We start from the raw sequence: 22,893 nt of genomic DNA, 5'->3' as shown, positions 1-22,893 counted from the left end.
ACACACACACACACACACACACACACACAACTTCTATGAGGACATCTGCCCAACAACTGCCTGTCCAACTTCTTTCTGGTACCACAGTGTTATTGATCCTAGTAACCAAGGATAATTACCTCAAAACAATTATGTAATTCTCCTCATTTGCCCTTTAAAAACCTTTGTCTTCCTTCACCTAGCTGAATACTCACATAGTTTACTATGGCACATGTATTCCCATGACAAGGCCCATTTCTCAATAAATATCATTTTCTTTTAGAAAGTCTCTGTTATTTAGGTTGACAGTAACATGCAGTTCTCAGGCTACTTGGGAAACAAAAGAGAATGTTGACTTTATTTTTGCCGGGCAGTGTGGTGGGAGAATTCAGGAGCATATGACGATGGGTCTATTCTTTCTGGAGAGAGAGTGCATAAATATGTCTTTTTAAAGTCACTTAAAGTCCTTGATTTTCTTTAGTCTGCTCTCTCCTAATATTAAGATGCACATCACGTATGACACTGGTTCTTGGCACAGGTTTTAAATTTATGACCCGTTACCTATGTTTTATTTGCCCCACCCAGTATTTTTTTTTTAATGCATTTGAAGTACAAGTACCCCTCATCTCATACAGCAGTGTGGAACTATCAAAATGACCATGCAAGCAGAAACCATGCAATGTCCACTTAGTAATCAATGGGAAAATATATGATTGTTCTATGACCTTTCAAATTTTTGTCTCATCATTAAAAATCCTCCATAAATTATCAGAATATAAAGAAATAGAAAAATATAATGAAAGAAGTAGAAAACAAACTGATTTAGTACACTGTTATTTAAAATATCAGGAACAGTAAGAATTGTAGTGCTTTATTTCTTTGAAAAACACTTATTGCGAGTCTCTCGAACAATTCTTGCCTTCTTTTTCTTATCCTACAACTAACAGTACAGATGGGGCATCTTTTCTGTGCTTTGGCTGATAGTTATAATCCTTCCTAAAGTGTGGATCACCTTCCAATATTTCATCCTTTGTGTTTTCAACGTCATGAAATAGGATGTTTTTTAAAATGTGACTTTTTTGGTGTCACTTCCTCTGGTACATCTTTTTCTTCTGTATCGTAACTGCTTTGCTAATTTATGTTAATAAGTTTGTCTTTATTAAATTCCTTGGGTTACATATCTAGAATCTCCTGATCGTCAGCCCAGTCAACATTCGCAAAGTTAGTTTTTTTTCTGTAATTTTATTTACATTTGATTCAAAGTGCACTTCTGGGGTTGTCACATTTGGTTTTTTGTTTTTGTTTTTGGTCACTTGTGTTTCATATTTCTTGGACAGTTCCCTGTTTTGATTATGCATTTTGGTGAAATATGTGGGTTTATCACTGGAAGATCAGTGGGATACAAAACTACATACTTTGCTGGCTGCCTCTGACTGAATACCAGATGTGCAGTGATCAGTCACTGACAGACTTTGGAAGAAGTGATGTGACTGGTCACTGATCATCATGCACATCTATGATCTACGTGGTAATTTGTGAATTGAAGAGCTAGTGGTGGAGTTTGTACTTTACGCAATGACCCAGAGTTAATATGACATGGTAACTGAAATTTGAACCATGTTGTTGGGGAGTTGGTGTTATTTCACTAAACTGGAGTAACTGAAATATGTGCATATTGGAGTCATGAGAAGGACTGCCTATAGTTGCCAGAAGTTAAATAGAAGAGAATTACACATAGCAATACAAATTTCTAGTTTCTTCGGGAACAAAAAATCTCTAGGTGGTTGACCACCCACCTTGGGACATGTGTTTTCCAGTTGTCCCAGTTCCACCACTCCTTGTTACCATATATTTGTGGCCTCTCCTGATGAACTGTACAATGTAATAGCTACTAGCTACAAGTGATTACTAGCTACAGGGTGGGCATTTAAAATGTAAAGTTTAGATTTAATTTTTAAATGCAAAATTAAAATTAAAACAAAATGCAATTAAAATTCAATTCGTCAGTTATATCAGCCACATTTCAAGTGCTCAGTAGCCACATATGGCTAGTGGCTACTATATTGAACAGTTTAGGATCTAGAAAGTTCCACTCGACAGCACTGCTCTATAGGCAGTGATCTACATTAGCTAAATTATTATGGATCAAGGAATATCAATAACTTTGAAAATCTAAAATACTATCGCTTTCAATCTGAATTATTCTTTTTTTTTTTTTTTTTTAATTTATAAACTAAATGGAATCAGAAGAGATTCTGAGTTAAGAGTACGTTTTCAGGGAGAACCCTTGTGGATTTTTTCCTTATAGAAACATTAAAGGTGTTGGAGTCTCTGAACTCTATGGCATAGGATTCGAGATTGCAGCCTCGTGGAGGAGCATTTAATCATCAGTGAGAAACTTGTGACACCTATTTTAGCTGTGGTTATTTAAGCAGTTTCTATTTTCTTTTAAGTGATGATGGTAAAGACAGGGACAGTGGTGATGTTGGTAATGAGAGATTATGGGGCCGATGTCTGACTCCCCATGACAGAAGACTGTTGGTTGTCAAAGACATGTTTTTAATATCTAAGCATATAAAGAAAATGAGAGGGAATTTTAGGATGCTTCAGAAGGAATAACAATATACAAATGTGAAACTGTTCCAGAATTGCCAGAACATCTGTTTTGTTTCCATAGTTTTCTTTTTCCTTAGGCATGCTTAAATATTTTTTTCAGTTATATAAAAAATGAAATTCAAATATATAGAAATCTTTTAAGTTTATATTTTTATAGATCCTTGTGGATTATTGGGTTTACTAATTTTTTTTTTTTTTTTTTTTACTGACACAATCTTACTCACTCTGTCACCCAGGCTGGAGTACAGTGGCGTTATCTTAGCTCACTGCAATCTCTGCTTCCTGGGTTCAAGAAATTCTCCTGCCTCAGCTTTGCGAGTAGCTGGAATTACAGGTGTGTGCCACTGTGCCTGGCTGATTTTTATATTTTTAGCAGAGACAGGATTTCACCCTGTTGGCTAGACTGCTTTCAAACCCTGACCTCAAGTGACCCACCCACCTTGGCCTCCCAAAGTGCTGGGATTACAGTTATGAGCCACCACACCTGGCCAGATCTACTAATTTAAACATTAGGTAAACCATATAGTGTTCTGCGCTGTCTAAACATAGCTTGAAAAATGACATTAGAGTGAAAAATTGCAAATTCTAAATGCATTTAAATATTTAAAATATTTTTCCAGTGTTTGTTTTTACATTTTGAGATTTTTTTTATTGTTAGCAATCATATTTTGAAAAATTCATACAGTTAGAACTGGAGAGGAAGACTAATTATAAGATGATTAATTCCTAGACTCTGCTACCAGTGGTGCTTAGATTATGAGGGGGAAATAAAAAGCAGACAGAGATCAAATGAGGAAATGGAGATAGGTGGGTGAGTGGAATGTAGAAAAGTAGAGACATTTTAAACATGAGATGAATGAAGATCTGGGTTCTAAATGATAACACTCGTGCTAGTGAGACACTGTTTAAATCACATAACCATATTACCATTGCTGAATTAAGGGAAGCTTTGAGGGAATTCATTTCCATTGACTATTTTTTTTTTTCTAAACCAACCATTCGTTCAGCTTTTATTTGTTGGTGTGAAATATGCTATTATTTTGAAAAAACACTTTTAACATCCCAATGAAGTAGGTACAAATATTAACCCAAATTTAGGAAGAGGACATTAGGCTAGGAGATTTGAAGAAGAAAGAGTAGAAAGAAGGGGGAGTTTTTTGTTTGAAATCCTGGATTTGCGATTGTATTTCTTTTACTGTTTTTAAAATGCCCCAGCCTCTCCTGCCATTGCCAGTTGATTTTATTAGGAGAAAAGTGTAAGCAGATGGAAAGAACATTTTTTTCCCCCCTTTACAGGCCTTGGAGGTTTAGTGATAAATGCTGAGCTATATTTGCATACAAATCACTATCTTGAAAAAGTCTGCTTTCTTGACACTCTGGCAGTATAGTTCATTGCTGAGTTGTTGTGGTTGTTGTTGTTAATGAATTGCTGCTTTGTTTTTAGAGGCTGCCTGATTAACTTATTCTATTCTGGAAGCTGCCACAGTGACATTAAACCGTCTTTTGCTTCCTGTTTTGGAAACATTTGGAAATCACTGGCTGCTGAAACTTTTCTCTCTTTCTCTCTCTCTCTCTCTCCTTTTTTTCTGATAGAATTTTCTGCTTTTTTATTGTTGCAAATGATGTAGCCTCTTCTTTAATTTTGAATGGATCACACAATCATCTTTATGTGTCCAGCTGTCTTTTGTTGGAAGAGACATGTCTTAAATTGTTCACTGCTGAATCAGTTTAAAATGACTTCGGTGTTAAGATATTAAAAAAAAATTTTTTGTTTGTGTTTTATGGAGGCTCCATGCTTGTGAATGATAGCACATTGCTCAGACAGAGTAAACTTCTTTTCTTACTCTTTAGTACTGGGTATATTAGATTCTAAGCCAAAGTGAGCAAAAGTCTGAGCCTGTTTCTAATCATTCTCTTGGGAACTAATCTTCAAAGAATTCTTCTGATTTAAATCTAGGATTCTTATCTTAGTTGGGGTCAGGAGACTGTTTAAGAATTTTATACCAGAGGAAAACAATGCATGTGCGTGCACACATGTACCATTTTGCGAACAATTTCAGGAGATTCATAGAAGCCCTGGAGCCAATCTGTAGACCCAGGTTAGGAAACTGCTCTAGGTATTTCTGGAGAATTCTATAAATTCAAGAAAGAAAAGTCTCCAAATTGTGAGCTACATGACATTGTCCCACCCACCATATCTCAAATTACATCACTCTTCACCTACTACCCAAGCCAGAACCTTGGAATCCTCTTTGATCCTCCTCTTCCTTTTTGCCCCCATTAGTCAGTCTTGTTGCTCCTACCTCAAACATACATCTCAAATTCTCTGCATCCCCACTGCCACCACCATAGGTCAGGTCTGTCTTGAATCTTTTACCTAGACTGCAGTAAAGATATTCCCAGTGGCCTTCAGCTTTGCAGAGAGAACCCAGAATCTGTCATACAGCTCCACTCTCCACTGCCCGAAATGCTTTGGTGGCTTTCCCATGCATGGTGAATAAATCCAGAATGCTGACCAAGGCTATCAAGGGCCTGCACTCTTTCCTGAAGATCCAGTTAGACCAAGTGAACTGGGCTTAGTTCATGGCCAGCTTAGCTGGTTTGGCTTGTTATGGTCTTGCCCTTGCATTCTTGCACCTTTTCTTTCTCATCTCACCCCTTACATTTTCACAGTAGTTACTATGTCACTTACCTTTGTCTGTTTACCCTCTAGATTCCACATGTTTGAAAGGGAGAGGATGACTGTACCTGGTTGTGCTGTATCCTCAGTGTCTTCTGTAATACTTGCCAGGTAGTCGGCTCTTAATTCACAAATATTTACTGAATGAATATATGAAAAAATACAGAGTTCTTGGAAGTGTTTTGGCTTTATCCTTTTCTGTAATATTTGACTTTGTGATCTTTCACTAATTCATTCAGAAGTTCATTCACTGAACACTTGGTGAATGCCTCTCTCTATAAGAAATCCTCACATCATTTATTTTAGGTTGCTAGCTCATGGAGGACTGATTTTGAGAGAGAAAGATGTTGATTCATATTCTGTGAGAATGCCAAATTAGTGTTAAGTATGACTCTCTTTCATTTTTTTGAAATAAAGGATGTTTCTATTAACATTAGTAGCTGTCATAGAAGAGGGTTCCTCATTGTTATTAAAAAACATAGAACAATGTTATCTTCAAATTTTTCCAAGCTTCACTGAGTTAATAGTTCTCAAGTGTTCCATTTAAAAGACATGCAGTACTTTTGATGTGTGAAGGAAAGGCCAGTTCATATTTATTTTTCTATGCCTTTAGCTGGGTTTGTTTTGTATTAGGAGTTCATAATTGACTTCTTTTTTTTTTTTTTTTTTTTTTTTTTTTTTTTTTTTTTTTTTTACTGTTAAGTATGTTTTTCTTAATGGTTTACATTTAAGTAAGTTGAGTCTATACTGGTTCACTGGTCTCTTAAGAACCCACAGTTTGGGGAGCATTTTGAAGAAATTATTTATTAGAAAGAATTATTTCCCAGATTAAACAATGAATAAGCCTACATGACATTTCTTCTTTCACCAAATATTTATTAAAGGCCAATTCTATGTTAAGCTCTGTGTGTAGCACCAGGAATGCTAGTTGAGCCTATCTATAAAGGAGTATTTTCTCTCTTCTAAGGATGCTTTGTCTGCTAAATACCACCCCCACCTTTAATCTCCTCTCTCCCTTTCTCTCATTTCCTATTTCTTTCCTTTCATATTTATAGTTTGGCTACTGTTTGCCTTCAGATGGCATCTGAACTGTGCTGTCTGGTTGCTCCGTTGGCTTGGCCAGCTATATGGCAGATCTGACGGAAATTGGAATTTTTAGTGTCTCTTGAGTGGCATAAGCAAACCTAAATTTGGAATCCATGCTTTCAAAATCTGATAGAGCTTGCACTGAAAGAATCCTATCTATGTGGGAGTTTGGGCCCCAGGTTTCACTCTAGCCACCCTATGGAGGTATCTGCTTAGGGCACTCCCCTCATTCATGTACTGGTGAAATGAAACTGTGTATATGGTGAGGGTGCTACTAAATTTTTTTATGTTGCATGTGGTTTTCTAGATCTGCAATGAGTTGCAGATTTTTAGTATTACTTTCTAATCTCTACTTCACTAAAAAGACTTTTACAGAGTTTTTGAAATGATTCTCATTACAAAGTGCATCTGAAGTTTAAAATAATGGCTCATTGGAGTTATCTTTAAATATTTCTTTTGCTGCTGAGTGCACTTTATTTCTTCTATTGCCATGCTCCTTCAACTCTTAACTCCTAAGAGCATTTTTACAACATGTTCATTTTCATATTGATGTGTTCCCATTCTCATGTTTACACATTATGGATAGACTCTTTTGAGTGACAGTTAATTTTCCTTTTCAGTACTCTCCTAACCAGAATTATCTAAATTCTAGACACTTCTGTATATCTCTAGGACAATAACAGTAATAGTAGATTTTCATAATGATTACTGAGAGGCATTGCAAGTCCCAGAAATGACTTCTATGTCATTAAGAAAGGGAGAGAGGGAGTTCTTGGAAAAACATTTTTATTGCTGTCTAATTGAAGAATGACAGGTACTTGCTATACACGCTAATATTTTTTTCCTCCTTCATGGCAGCCAAAACTAATACATTCCTCAGTTCTTTCCTCCTTTCCTTATCAGAGCTTTAGAATCCTCTTCAACATGCTGCTCTAAATAGCTACTACAAGTTGGCTGGGGTTAGCAAAAGAGGTAAATTATTTAAGAACAAACTTGCCCTACTCACTATGACCACAATGCTCAGAGGCCCCTACTGACCTATAATTCAGGGTCTCACTGCCAGAGCAGCTACCATTGCAAGGCAGTGCTGCCTGTCTTGGTGAAGGAAATAAAGCTGTCGGTCACATACTAGCAGTTAAGGGCTTTAGCCCAGAAATGACATATATCATTTTTGCTCACAACTCTTTGACCTGTATTCCTTGAGCTTCACCCAACTGCAAGGGTCCAGAAGGCCTACCATATGCCCAGACATGGCAGTAACCTGAACTGTTTGGCAACACAGCACTAATGACTGCCATATCCCATTTGAAGTATTTTAATGCTGAACTTCTCAGCATATTTCATTTCACAGAATGCTGTCTTTCTTTGCCCATGCGATTAATAGGACGTGTACTCAAGTTTTTGTTTGAAAAACAGAAAAATTATTCAGGCCTCTCTATGTTTTGGGAAATGATGCTTAAGGTTTCCAAAGAACATCCTCTGAAACATATGTCCTATATAGTGTTCTACAATATTAATAATAATAAATAATAATTATCATTCTGTAGTTAAGCAGATTTGAGCAATGCTGCATACTATTTCTTATTTTTGAGAAGCCAGAAGGCATCTTAGTAGAGTAAATCTGCTGATGAATACTGCAGTAAAGAGAGCTATTTAACTTCATTTCATCCAGTGTTTCTTAGTCTTCTTTGAGCACACAGGGTTTTTTTCTGTATAATGTCTAACAGCATCCCGTGGAAGCAGTGCTCTGCTATCCCACTCTGGTAAACACTGCAGTAGGTATTATACATGGAGGCTTTTATAACCTTGAGAGGCACTGAAACAGCATGGACATTATAACAGTGTTGTAACACATGCCCCTGGCTGGGATTTTCACTTAATAGCTACATGACCTTGGTCATGCAGTTACACTTTTTTGGCCTCAACTTCTGAATCTAGACATTGGGAGGTGATATTATCTAACTCAAAGGGTTATTGATTAGCACTAGACCATACTAGGCAGCAAACAAATGTTATATGTTGTTTCCTTCCTTTAATGATATCATTTACTTATTTCCCACATACTTAGTTTATATGAGCATACTTTTTCCAGATATGATGCTCTTATCTCAATCAGTATAGCATTGCTTTGCATTGAAAAGTTCATAGAAAAATATGTGAAATTCAACCAAAGAATCTGTTCCAGAATACTGTCAGGCTGTGGGCTCCCCTTTCAATTTACTTTCTTTGAAAGGCACTTGTTTACTTCTCTCTATGAAAATGATTCTTTCTTTTGAGCATCCAGATCAGTACAGGAGTTCTGAGGGCAGCTCAGGGCATGCTGCCTAGACAGGGATACCTGGGTTCTCTTCCTCCAGATGACCAAGGTCTCATCATATCTCTGACCCAAAGCGTATCACAGGGAAAAACATGAGATAGTGGATATTTGTAAGATGCTTGCCTTGAGAACCAGCTCTGAGCAGAGTACTATCGTTATCTTAAGACACTGCTCTGGAATTTATCATATTCTGGAAATCGCATTTGCTTAAAATTACATCTATGTCATTTATGGTTATGGTTGATGAATATCCCATGAACCCTTTATTGAGTTACTGAAATGAATATGTTAATACCCATTGAAAAAAGGTGTGGCCCAAACTAGCAAGATGCTTCTTCAGAATTATATTTATTAATGTTCAAGGGTGATATTTCTACCTTTCTGATACGAAAATTCGCCAAAGTGCTTACATTGTGAATAGTAGATTACTTTTTGAGACGCCACCTAGTTTGACTCAAAGCTCTGTAACTTGCTATTTAAATCAAATAAATTGAATATTTTCTTGAAAAGTAGCTGACAGTCCATCCTGCTGTTGTTTTGTGAAATGACATTAAGAATTATTTTGAACATTGACAAGGCCTAGGAGTGTTTGTTAGAGTAAATAATGAATTATACAGGGTCTGCAGAGGTCTGCATTGCAAACTGGAATGTTCCTTGCTTATCACTAAACTACACACAGATCTGCAGTAGAGATGAATACAGACTCTTCTTTTTTATTAGTTCAGAAGAATGATTAATCCTGTGTTGTATTATTTGATACTGCCTTACTTCATATTAATATATACACAGGCTAATCAGCCTCATCAAAATCAGTGATATTTTGATGATTTGCTTTATTTTGGTGACTTCTATATTCTGAATCCCTAGAATAGATCAGATATAGAAAACTAAATGGGGGCAAGTCTGAGCAACTCTGATCATAATATTCTGCTGTCATCTTTAATTAATCATCTGAATCAGTACATTTCCATTTCTCTGTCAGTGCTCTATATTTAAATATTTAATATTTGTCATGGAAATCCTCCTAAAATTATTTTTAATCAGTTATTATCCTTAATGAGCAAATTTTGAACTTATCAAATTTATTTTGAATAAAAATGGGCAACATAATGGAAATGTTATGTAGTTGGGAAGATTCTCACTTTTGCAGCATCTCCCTTTATTCTGATTCCACCAGTCCTTTGCAGTTGGATTTGCGGTTCATGAGGCAGTATGGGAGGCCACAGAAATGGCACATGCATCTCATGTCGCGTGTCCATTCTCACTGGTGGTGGCTGCTCGGAGGTTGTATTGGCAAGGATTTTGGGACACTCTGGTTAGAGAGAATTCTGTGGTGGATTATCGATGTCTGTCATAATTTACCATTGGAAAATAGTGGCAGATGTGCAATGTTTTGCCATCTCAGTGTTAAAGAAAGAGATTTGGTTGGGGAAGCTCACCGACTGAGTTTCAATCCCAATTGTGCTCCTAACTGTGTGACTTTGAACAAGTCAAGTAATCTTTCTAGCCCTATTTTTAAAATCTGACAATGAAGGTATTGGAGTAGATGATGTTTAAGATCCATCTCGACGGGGCACGGTGGCTGGTGCCTGTAATCCCAACACTTTGGGAGGCCAAGGTGGGTGGATCACCTAAGGTCAGGAGTTTACGATCAGCCTGACCAACATGGAGAAACCCCGTCTCTACTAAAAATACAAAATTCGCCGGGCATGGTGGCGCACGCCTGTAATCCCAGCTACTCGGGAGGCTGAGGCAGGAGAATCGCTTGAACCCAGGAAGCAGAGGTTGCGCTGAGCCGAGATTGTGCCATTACACTCCAGCCTGGGCAACAAGAGCAAAACTCCGTCTCAAAAAAAAAAAAAAAAAAGAACATCTCAACTCTAAAATGCCATCCTGTATTTACTCACTAGGACAGCCAAGATACCTTGGGCTCCTGTTAATTTTTAAACATCCTTGGAACTTCCCAGTGTCCATACCCCTTTTGACTGTCATCTTTCCACTGCTCTTGTTAGAAGACAGAATATCTCTACCTTGAATCTGGGTTGGCTTGTGATTTTCTTTGACCAATAAAATTTGGGACAATGTAAGCCTTAAGCAACTTCAGAGATTTTGCATCTATTGGGATGGAAGAGCATGTAGAGTGCCAGGCTCCACCCTACCTTCCATTTGAAAGCAGTTGCATGAGTGAGTCCAGGTGAGACCCTCAGCAAAAACCATCCATAGACTTATGGTAGTAAAACCTATCAATGTTGGTTTGTTGTTGCTGTTGATTTGAGACAGAGTTTTGCTTTTGTCACCCAGGCTAGAGTACAATGGCATGACCTCAGCTCACTGCAGCCTCCACCTCCCAGGTTCAAGGGATTCTCCTGTCTCTGCCTCCTGAGTAGCTGGAATTACAGATGCCTGCCACCATGCCCAGCTAATTTTTTTGTATTTTTAGTAGAGATGGCGTTTCACCATGTTGGCCAGGCTGGTCTTGAACTCCTGACCTCAGGTGATCTGCCTGCTTTGGCCTCCCAAAGTGCTAGGATTACAGGCGTGAGTCACTGCGCCTGGCCAATCAATGTTGTTTTAAGCCTCTGTGATGTGGGGTAGTTTATTATGCAGCAGTAGATAAGTGATACAGAAACTGGAAGTCAGTCAGTGGCTCTCCTGAGTCTAGAAGGTCTGAAATGATCTCTGACAGTAAGGCACCTCTCTGACAGCTGAGGTGCCTTAGTTCTTCATGTTGCCACTTAGTAGGCTAGCTGGCATTTTTTATAGCATGTTGGTCTCAGGCTTCCAAGAGAGCAATAATCAGAGGTTTCAAGGTCACTTAAGGCCTAACGTTGGAAAGTCACACAGCAACACTGCTGTAGATTGGATATTTGACCCTCCAAACCTCATGTTGAAATTTGATCCCTGATGTTGAAGATAGGGTCTAATGGGAAGTGTTTGGGGGCAGATCTTTCATGAATCACTTGATAACATCTTTGTGGTAACCAGTGAACTCTCTACTGCTCTATTAGTTCCCAGAAGAGCTGGTTGTTGAAAAGGGTCTGACACCTCCCTCCCATCTCTCTTGCCTCCTTTCTCACCATCTGATCTCTGCAAACCGTTTCCCCTTCCACTTCAGCCATTAATGGAAGCATCTTGAGGCTTCCACCAAATTCAGAAGCCAGCATCATGCTTCTTGGACAGCCTTCAGAACTGTGAGCCAGATAAACCCCTTTTCTTTATACACTACCCAGCTTCAGGTATTCTTTTATAGCAACACAAACACAAAGTAAGACAAGCGCTCAAGGGGAGGGCAAATAGACTGCAACTCTTGATGGAAAGAGGGGTAAAGCCACATAACAAAACAGCCTGTAGGACGGGAGGGATTCTTGTGGTCATATTTGCAAACAGTAAACCACACCAGCTCTAGGCACCTGACTAATGCAAATATTTCTTTCTTTCATTGTGTGTATTCTGAGTTGGCAGTGTGTCAGCAAGAGTTCAGCATAGGGCTTGGCATGTGGTCACACCACTTTAATGCAGCAAAAACACCTAACGTATTTATGTTCAAAAAGATAGAGATAGTCAGTTCTGGGCTGGTGGTAAGCATGAAGAGGAAGAGAGGAAGAGGGAAAACAAAAAGAAAGGATTGCCAAGTTTCTGGTAGTCTCTTGTGATATGAATCATGTGTTGTGAAAAGATCCATAATTCTCAGTAATTAGACTGTCCAACAAGCAATGGATTCAGTGTGTCTGACAACCTGACCCAGTGATAGAGGCTGCAGTACCTAAACTGTCTCAGGAGTCCGGCCCATGATGGAGCCCAAGTTATCTTGAAGCAACTGAAAGTCAGGATGAAGAAGGGCCAAAATACCAGCTTTGTATCCCTCTTTACTTCCTCCAGCTCAGGCAAGTTGGTACTCTCATTTTTGATCTTCTTACAATTCCCTGTTAGGATGAAGGCGTATTCACTGCCTAGTGCTCAGGCCTCCTTTCAGTGTGGGATTGTAGGTCTCATATGCTTTCTTTTTCCAAGGTTAGGTGTTTCTTATGCCTTTAGCATGTTTGCATCATAGCCTTCTATTTAATGGAAACAGTGGTTCCCTTCTATGAACAGAGTGACTCTAGGGAATGCAGGGCACAGTTTTAATAAGAGGCTAGGCAGAAATGGAGTCATGAAAGCTCTAAAAAGCATGACATCACAGCACTATCATTAATAATGTGAACTTTAGAATCAGACAGACTTGAGTTGAATTCTAGTTTTAATCTCATTTTGAGTGTGCTGGCGTGGCAAGTTTCTAATTTTCCCAAAGAAATTATTGCTTATAATTCATCTTCAACATGGGAATTACGATAGTATTAATAATTTATGGGTTTGTTGGAAAGATTGAGTAAGTAAGAGTATGTACAAAAGTGAAATGGTGATTTGGGCCAAAGGAGGAATGCTTAACAACTGTCTTTGAAGCTAACCTTAAGTTGCTAGACCATTTTTAAGGACAAATTTTGGTCTAGGTGTGGAGAAATGGTTCTACTTTAAAAGGCAAAATGTAGGATGAGATGGAAAAGTTTATCTAACACCCTGAGGCAGAGTTAGATCTGACCTCCTCTGTGCTCCCACAGTATTCTATACTGATTTCTACCAACAGCATTCATCTCTCTATGTTGTAATGATCTGTTTGCACTGCATGGCAGTTTGGGACATTACAATGTGAACTCCTCAAGGTCAGCTACTCTGTCCTGGTCACCTTAGCATCCTAAGTCCCAGCATAGATCATGGACTGAGAGGAGACTGCAGTGTTGGGATGGATGAGTAAGTAGGTTGCCAGCCCAATCCACTGGCTAAATCACTCCCCGATTTTTAAAGTCCAGTTTAAATCTCATCTGCTCTAAGAGGTAGCCTTTGGTTTTCATCTACTGTGAGAAATCTCCTTGTCAACTATACAACCTAAGTTATAACTATTGACCTTCGCTTCCTTTAAAAAATATTACTACTAAAAAAATCTCTCTAGATTATAGGGAGAAGTGGTAACCAGCTCCACAAGTTTTCACACATGATATGTACTGGATAAAACATTTATTCAATTCAATATATTAAGTTTAAGTCTTTGAAGGTTATCCTACATGTTGGCTAAGAAATCTTGACAGAGGTGATAATCCCAGGCAAACAGGACCCAGAAGTAAATGTGTCCTTATAGCCTATGTATAATATGGAATTTACCCATTAACAAAGCTTAAGAGGCTCCAGATTAAATTATATTGCATCTGTGGTATTATTTTAAAACAATTGGCATATAAAAAGTGGCATTAGAATTACAAAAACTATCTGCTATTCTTCAAATTAATTCGCTTTCCCTGAGTTGTTTTTCTAGGAGCAACATGCAAACAAGCAAAACTGGCAAATAATAAGATTTTTTTATGGCATTGGAAAAAAAAACTTTTGGATGTCATTGATATTACTAAATTTACATTAGATGCATAGGTTGTCTGATTCATTCCATCAATTTTCACAGTAAGCCATTGTTTAAGTGAAATGTCTTCTTTCCCCACTGAGTTGCTGTGTGTGAACATAGCCTAATACAGCACTTACGGACTTCGTTGTAAGCTTGCATGGTTGTCACCCTTGCTGTGGTTTGGTGAAGCCAGGCCTAAGGGAGGGTGTAATTTAAAGCAGGGAGGGCGCATATGGGGAAGGGTCCCTTTTAACACAGAAAAAGCAACTCTGTGGGAGTGGAGGCTGGCAATCTGCTCAAAGGAAATGAAAGGAAATTCTTCATTTCTAAATGGTTCATTGACCCATGATAATAAAGCAGGCCTGCCAAAGATGGATAATTATCTTTTTAAGTATCAGATGCCCTGTGGGTGAAGGCCTCCCTACTCCTCTCTTGAGAAATGAACTCCGATTTTAAAAATGCTTCTTTTCATAGTTTACCATTGACATGAATTTCCTGATTATGAGCAAAATTAATCAGTTTCTTCTTTCTTTTCCCCTCTCTCTTATGGAAATCAGGCCTGACCAGCTGAGCTCAGTGTGTTTCCCCTTGGGCTCTGAGTTCTACCAATAGTGGAATGGGGTTGATATTCTAGTGAGACTAGCAATTGCAGAATTATGGTTTTATTATGCCCCTTAGCTGCTTAGCTCCAGGCAGGAGCATGGTGTCTTAAAACAACAAGAAAAAAGAAACAGAAAAACGTACAAGAGTTTGTTTCTCTTGTTAGTATCTAAAAGCTAAACAAATATTTTTTTATATCTATATAGTGCATGTATATACACACATGTGCATACATATGTGTATAGTAACTGAAATGTTACTGATGGTGTAACAGTGAATATTGATTTCCTATCAGTAATTAATCAAATTTCTGTCCTTTTTTCCTCTAGATCTTATATGTTGCGGAGAACAGTAATGTAAATATGTTGCCTTGTCTAACTTGCAGAATGCATTAAGAATGTTTTATTTGAATAACGAGACAACCTGTTTCTTTCATGATTTAACTTCAAATGTCTTCTTTTGGATTCTAGAAAAAAAATCAGTCTAAGGAACTCTTGTCATAAATTGCTTAACCACATGGCACATTTCTTAGTTATGGATAAAGTTCACTATACATTTTCAGAATGTCTACACTCTTTTAAAAATAAAATAAACATCTACTTTTGTATGTTCATTGCATAGTTCTCTTATTTCTCTAAAGAGATAATTTAAATTAAAAATTTATCACCATGTTCTACCTAGAGAAACCAAGTGGATATTCCAGTTGCTTCCTCAACCTAGTGCCTTTGGCAGCTGAAGCGGACACAGCTTTAGAATAGGGGTCAAGAGATAATGGTCTAGAATAGATCTGGTCTCCTGGCATAATTATCTCACCATACACTTGAGTCTCTCTGTACACATATGTCCCTTTCTTTTGCGAGAAATTCTTCTGTGTACCACAGCTTCTCCTTCAAAGTGTAATTATCCATGTATGGAAGCTCTCTTTGAACTCTTTGGAGTTCAGTGGATGGTAAATATCTGTTTCTTCATTCCTTAGTCTTTGAGAGTTCAGGCCCTGGTCCAGGAGGATTCAATCCTGTGGGTATAAACTGCTTGGTTAGAACACTACACAAAGCCAGCAGCATGGACCTTAACAGACCTTGCTACAGATGTCCTCGTGTGCCCGCTGCGGCCAGTGGAGCGCTTCCGTGACCTGCGACCTGATGAAGTGGCTGATTTGTTTCAGGTGACCCAGAGAGTTGGGACAGTGGTGGAAAAACATTTCCATGGGACCTCTCTCACCTTTTCCATGCAGGTGAGTGTACAGATTACTCAGAAATTATTTTTCTTCCTTTTCAAATCCCGACATTGGGCTTGCTCTTCCTGACATCTCACCAGGAAGGCAGATGTGATTGTTTGTATTTTATGTAGCAGCCGAAAAAAGATGTTATTAATGCAGGGCAGCCCTACTGTCCATCGGCCCCAAGATGGACCATGGAATAGCATCCAAGGTGATGTCTGAGGCTTCTTTACCAAGCAGGTGGGAGTAATGGATAAGTGATTTAATGGACATTCAGACATTCCAGATTGCTTACTGGAACTGGGACTGGAGAAATCATTTTCATTCCATGGTAACTAATTTTTGAGCACTGCATGGACAAAGCCCTGCTCTAATTCCAGGGTGGCAGTGATATACAGCTTAGGTTGGGCCTTACCTTTTGTCTGTCTTTAATTCAAGCTGCAGAGGTTGATCACAGATTAGTTAGAAGCTAGATTGACTGGTTGGGTGTGGCCTACTAACCAGTAAAGAAATCAGATCCCTAGTCACTGGAGATTTTGAGGATTTTTAGGCAGAGGTTGAACCAACACTTCTCAGGTTGGGAGAAGGATGTCCATGGTGAGTCATCAATAGGGAATTGAGTAAATCCGTAATAACATACCATGAGCTCCTTCAGGTCCTCTATGGAAAGGGCTGGGGTGTCAATGCATAAAGTCCTTCATGGCTCTGAAATTGGATGACTCTGTAATTGCCCTTTGGAAAGACACACTTTCAAAATGTGGGGATTCTGTACTCAGCCTGTTAAACTGAATGTTTGTCATTCTTCCTCCTCTCCTCAGCAATCTACCATAGAGCTTCAAAGAGACCAGATAAAGAAAGCCAGTGTTTTCAGGTTATAAAGGCTCTGACTAAAAGTGCTCATCTTCTCAAACAGATTTTTTTCTTTCTTTCTTTGCTGCCGTATCTGTGTTAAGAGTAGCTAAACTTCCCCCAAATGCTTTGTGTGTGTGTGTTGTATGTCAAACCATCTGGGTCACCTCTAGGCAGGGAGTTCAGCTCAGAGGGGGTTATCAAGCTTATGTTGCAAACGGTGTTCCTGGAGAGGCCAAACGAAGGCAGTGAATGAAAACCTCTGTTAATGTTTAGTGAGATACAAGAATAAAAATCACATTTATAGGAAATGACCATTGCTGGTTATGAAACATGTTTCACTAGAAAGATAATTCCATACATGTAAGAGCTGACTTGTGTTACCACCTAGAGTACTTTCGTATATGCAATGTGGTCAAACTTTTTTTTTTTTACTGTAACTTACAGCAAGATATATATTTATTTCAAAATCATGCATGTCCCCCCGGCACACATATATGAAATATATGCATGTGCCTATATTGATAAAGGAAACCAGAGTTTCACAAAACAATGTTTACTCATTCTGTGCAGTCTAATAGTTTTTATTCTATTAAGATCTGATTTCTGGCTGGGTGCGGTGGTTCATGCCTGTAATCCCAGCACTTTGGGAGGCTAAGACCAGCAGCTCTCTTGAGCTCAGGAGTTTGAGATTAGCCTGGGCAACATGGGAAAACCCTGTCCCTAAAAAAATACAAAAATTAGCCAGGCATGATGGTGCATGCCTGATGGTGTAACAGTGAATATTGATTTCCTATCAGTAATTAATCTCCTGCCTCGGGAGGCTGAGGCAGGAGAATCACTTGAGTCCAGAAGGTCAAGGCTGCAGTGAGCCGCCATCATGCCACCACACTCTGGCCTGGACAACTGAGTAAGACCCTGTATAAAACAACAACAACAGCAACAACAAAAACACCTGATTTATTTTGTTTGTAATGCTGATTGCAACCTATTACGTTGACTTCATGACCCACTAATAGGTTGTGACTCAAAGTTTGAAAATCCCTGATATACACAGTTGCGCTTAATCCTTGCCATAGCAGGGCAGGAGTTCTCACCCCATCAGTCAGGCTCGTAGAGGTAGACAGACCTGGCTAAAGTTGCAGAAGCCAAATTCTATTTTGGAATTTCTGGTTGTGGAGCTATTGCTTGTTTTGCCATCTCAACCAACTGAGTATCCGCTTTTGCTTTTTATTATGGCCGGTTACTTGGTGAGTTTGCTCATTTTCAACTAAGCTTCAGAAACAGAGAAAGGGAACCAGGTTGGGAAAAGGGTCCAGCTACAATGAACACTACCATTGGTCTCCCCCAAGGTCAGAATAGCCAGAGAGGACTTTTCTCATATGAAATACCCCATATTCTTGCTTAATGGCTTATGTTTATAGCAGATTTCCTGAGTAGAAGCTTAAAGTAATCAGACTTTAATTAAACCACATCTAAAGATAACCAAAAGGTGTGATACTTCACCTCCCCAAACATTTTCAGCCTTTCTTTAATGCAGTTAAAACCATAGCCAAGAGCAAAGAGCATGAAAAGTAGCAAGGAGTTGGCTTGCTGGATAATTTATATCATTTTTATACATAACTTCTCACTCTCAGGCGGAAATGGAGAACTGTCTAGTCCCACACATTTGAAGCCAATGGTCCCCATGAGAATACTATAAATTAACACACAATGAAATTGCATCTAAATTATTAATGGGTGATATTTCTGAGTAAGAAGGAGATACCATCTATCTATTCTCACCTCTGTTGGTTTTTTCCTACTTCTAGGATGGCCCCGAAGCTGGACAGACTGTGAAGGTGAGTGCTTATTATGTGCATACAAATTAATAAGAGGCGATTATGAGAACTAATAAAAAATCACAACGAGTCATTTGCAGCACATTGCTGTTTCATTATGTTATCTTCGAGGTCAGAGAGACCCTCAGTGTTAGAGCCATAAATCCTGACATTATAAACTCTGCCAAACAATATGTTTCCCATTAGTTTACAAGACATTTACTTTTAGTAGTAAAATTATTATTGTGCAAATGCTAAAACAGAAACTAAATCAAGGAGTCCGGAAACAGAAGTCAAAGTGGTTCATGTGCGGGAGTGTCTAGGAAATAGCATGTGAGCTTCCTGTGGGTTTTTGCAGCCCCATGTTAAGCCTGGGGTGTCTTTGACACACCTCTGCTTCTTGACATAGTCTGCTTTTGCTTCATTGTTCTTGAGTGTAGGGATAACCGCAGCAGTAGCATCAAGCTGCCTCCCTTCCTTCCTGTCTCTGTGCTTCTCTCTGTTCTCCTCACCTATCTCTGTTCTCCCACACCTACTCTTTTCCTCCCTATGTACTTAATACCAAAGTTCAAACCTAATGGAGTCAGTGGAGCTCAAAGATGGGTTTTTAAGTGTGCTAGGAGAAGAAAGGAGGATTTATTAGGATAGTCTCTGCTTCTGTAGTAAAAATAAAATAATAAAATCCTGGCTGATTCAGAAGCTGGGTTTCAGCTCTTTTCATACAAACACTAATTCCTATACGGGTAGATCCTGCACCTAAGTCACAGAAAAGGCTCTTTTTGGTGCTAGAAGTCAGACGCAAGTCAGGCTGGGATGTTAATGTTACACTTTGTTGAAATAAAGTTTAATGGTTCGAAGACTAGCTGTGAGTGGATAAGGTGATGCCCGCACAAACAATGCCAAATAAATGTAAGTTCCCTTTTGATCTTACTTTACTTTGGACTTTAACACAGCTCTTCTGGGACTTTAAAAATAGAATCTCTGGGAAATACCTCTAAGAAGTGAAAGTTTATGTAGGGACTGCCACCATATGAGCCATAAAAAAGGGCTAGCCTCCTAATTGCCCTACACACAGGGTGTGGTGATAGACAGAGACTTTCAGCTTTCCTCTATCCCACTGTCTCACCTCCATATGAGGCTCTAAATATACAGATGCAAAGAAAGGATTTAATACCTGTGGCTTGTTTTTGAAATCAATTCTTGAAATGCAAAACACAAATGTTTAAACTTGGTTCCCAGATTTTTTTAAACTCAGTATTCAAATGTAAATTCCAACTATACCGGATTGGTTAGATGCACTATGCAATATCTGTTTGATGGAATTCCTTCAGCCATTGAAAGTCATACTGTCGAGGCATAGCTAGTGACACGGGAGAATGCACAAACTGTATTAAGTGGAATGCACAGAATGATAATAGGTACATAGTGAGCGTAGCTGAAACGTATATGAATAGATAGGTTATATGATCTCAAAATTTCATTCAGCTATTCTAAAGCAGGGTAGAAAATATTTGCTCTACAACAGGCTCTGAATAGAGACAGAAAGTAGATTAGTGGTTGCCAGGGACTGGGACAAGGAAGGAATGGGGAATAATTCCTAATGGGTACAGGTTTCTTTTAGGGTAATGAAAATGTTGTGGACTTAGTGGTGATGGTTGTGCAACATTGTGAATATAATAAACCCACTGAATTGTATGTCTTAAAATGGTGAATTTTATGATATTTGAATTATCTCTTGACTAAAATTAATACACACACACACACACACACACACTCACACACACAAAACAAATAAGCAGTGAGCCTAGCTGAGCTGATAACTATGGCTGTAGATTATGTAGCTCCAATAGTAATTACTTTTTAATGTCCCAATTATCTGGCCAAAATGTGTAATGTTTTTGTTAGCTTTGATGGTGATGATGATGGACTAATTCTTAGATAGTACTTATATTTGAATTGTTGAATGTGGTTATTTTTATCACCACTCTGATTGTTTAGCTTAAGTTGATTTTTTAAAAATAATTCTGTTTTCTAAATCAGCAGATTATGTTGTTTTGCATATCTTTCAATTGTTTCCAACCTGATCACAGAAGTCCCCTGATATGAATTAATGGGGATATCTTGACTCATTTGTAGAATACGGTGGTTAAAAGAAAACCACCATACACACACACACACACACACACACACACACACACACACACACACAGGCGTAAAATCCCAGAGAACAATGAAGGTTCCAAAGCTGTTCTTTAGACAAAGTATCCATATCTAAAGTTGTTGAATCTACTTTTCAAAATGTGATCTTTGTATCACCTGCATGAAAATTAACTTTGATATCAGTCAACAACAACAAAAAGTTGATTCTCAGGTCTTATTCTAAACCTACTTATTTAGAATATTGTGACTGGGGCTTGGGAATCTTCACTATTAACAAGCACATCCCATGATACATATTTGCCAGCCTCAGTATTGTATGATGATAAAATATTGAGTGGCAGTGGTCACATAATTATGACCCCTGGAAGCCAGTCTTGCAGTAGCCAGCCCCTCTAGGGGACAAAGCAGCATCTTTAATATTCAGCTGTCCAGTTGTGAAAACTACAATTCAAGACTCTGAGCATTTCATATTTTGAAATTCACACAGTTGCACATTTTAAGGCAGCATTTGACAACCTGCCATGGAAAGCACAGTGACTGTTCTCTTCATCTTTGCCTCCGTGTCTCATTCTTGATATTCTGCCTGATCCCTGGGTTCTAAACCATTTTTGTCTCATGCTGAGTGGTAATAGCAATAAGCCCGGTAATGGTCTTTGCCCCTGGAGCACCTGTTGTTATTATTAATGAAGGCACACCACTGAGTTAGCCTCTTGAACATGATACCACTGTAGGGTTTTTTGTTTCAGGGGCTTTAAATTCTGCTTTACAAAGAACAAGCATGGCCTCGCTTACTCAGTAAGGCACTTGTAGTCAGGGAAGGGAAATATCGAAGTGAAAGGGTGACCTCTTATTTCACAATTGATTATTAACTCTCCTTTTTGGGTTTAAAAGTGGTAGAACCCTGCCATCCACAAGGTGATTATTGCAGCAGTTTGATGTCCTGCAGGCTTGAGAAATAATCTTTTTCTTTCATCTTCAACCATACAGATCCAAACAGCCCCCCTGACCGTTCATCTGAAGTAGCTCTCTTAAACCCCTGCTCTCTGTCCTGGTGCATGATTTGATTTCTCTCAAGGTGTTCTTCGTTGTCTTTTATTTGTTTGGCTATGCACCTGTACCTCTGTCTTTTCTCTAATTCTTTGAGAAGGTAAGCTTGTGAGGACCTGGATTTTGTCATTGTTTATGATAGGTCTCAGGACGTGCTACCCCCAAAATATGCTAGCTCTGCGTACTGAGTATTTTAAGGTGAAGGAAACTGAGAAAACTACAGAAGCAGGAAGATCGCTCTCTGACCTTCTTCCGTTTGTCTACCCTCAAGTGTGCCGTAAAAGAATTATCTGACCTGTCAGCCCTGCAAGTAGGTCATAAGGCCCTCATTCCAGAGGAGTTCTGCCCTCTACTTACATGCCAAGAAGAATCTGAACAAATAGGCCTTGCTAAGTTTTCCCCAATTTATTACTGTCAAGTCATACTCTTTTATCGTCCAATCATACCTCTGCATGACTGTCCATAAAAATACACAGTTGTCTTTAGGTCTTTATTTTTGAAGGCTCCCATGGCACATAAAACTTATATTAAATACATTTGTTCGGCTTTTCTCTTGTTAATCTGTATTGTGTTACAGGGGTCTGAGCCATGAACCAGGCAATGGGTAAGGAAATGATATGGCTTTTTCTGCCCTGTATTTTTTTTTTTTTTTTTTTTTGAGACGGAGTCTCGCTCTGTCACCCATGCTGGGGTGCAGTGGCGGATCTCAGCTCACTGCAAGCTCCGCCTCCCAGGTTTACGCCATTCTCCTGCCTCAGCCTCCCGAGTAGCTGGGACTACAGGCGCCCGCCACCTCGCCCGGCTAGTTTTTTTGTATTTTTTAGTAGAGACGGGGTTTCACCGTGTTCGCCAGGATGGTCTCAATCTCCTGACCTCGTGATCCGCCCGTCTCGGCCTCCCAAAGTGCTGGGATTACAGGCGTGAGCCACCGCGCCCAGCATGCCCTGTATTTTCTATGGCTATTTTGTGTGGGGAGGAGAATGATGATGATAATGGAACTTTGCTTGTTGCTTGTTGGAACAAATCTCATAAGTTTCTAACTTTAGTTAACATGAAGTAGAAGGTGATATGTATGTGTATTCCAGCATGCAGTCA

The 22,893-nt window shown here is 38.9% G+C and overlaps 1 protein-coding gene across 6 annotated transcripts in view; it reads left to right on the top strand.

Moving 5' to 3' along the window:
- Positions 1 to 22,893, top strand: part of FHIT (fragile histidine triad diadenosine triphosphatase) — a 1,489,770-nt gene that overhangs the window by 1,210,534 nt on the left and 256,343 nt on the right. For all 6 annotated transcript variants that reach the window (XM_050781267.1, XM_050781268.1, XM_050781270.1 and 3 more), the window contains 2 exons: positions 15,792 to 15,937; positions 18,583 to 18,612. In XM_050781267.1, the coding sequence (XP_050637224.1) occupies positions 15,792 to 15,937; positions 18,583 to 18,612 (176 nt within the window). The remainder of the gene's footprint in view (positions 1 to 15,791; positions 15,938 to 18,582; positions 18,613 to 22,893) is intronic.

Source organism: Macaca thibetana, chromosome 2, assembly GCF_024542745.1.
Source record: "Macaca thibetana thibetana isolate TM-01 chromosome 2, ASM2454274v1, whole genome shotgun sequence".
NCBI lineage: Eukaryota > Metazoa > Chordata > Mammalia > Primates > Cercopithecidae > Macaca > Macaca thibetana.
This window is presented reverse-complemented; position numbering and strand designations above follow the sequence as displayed.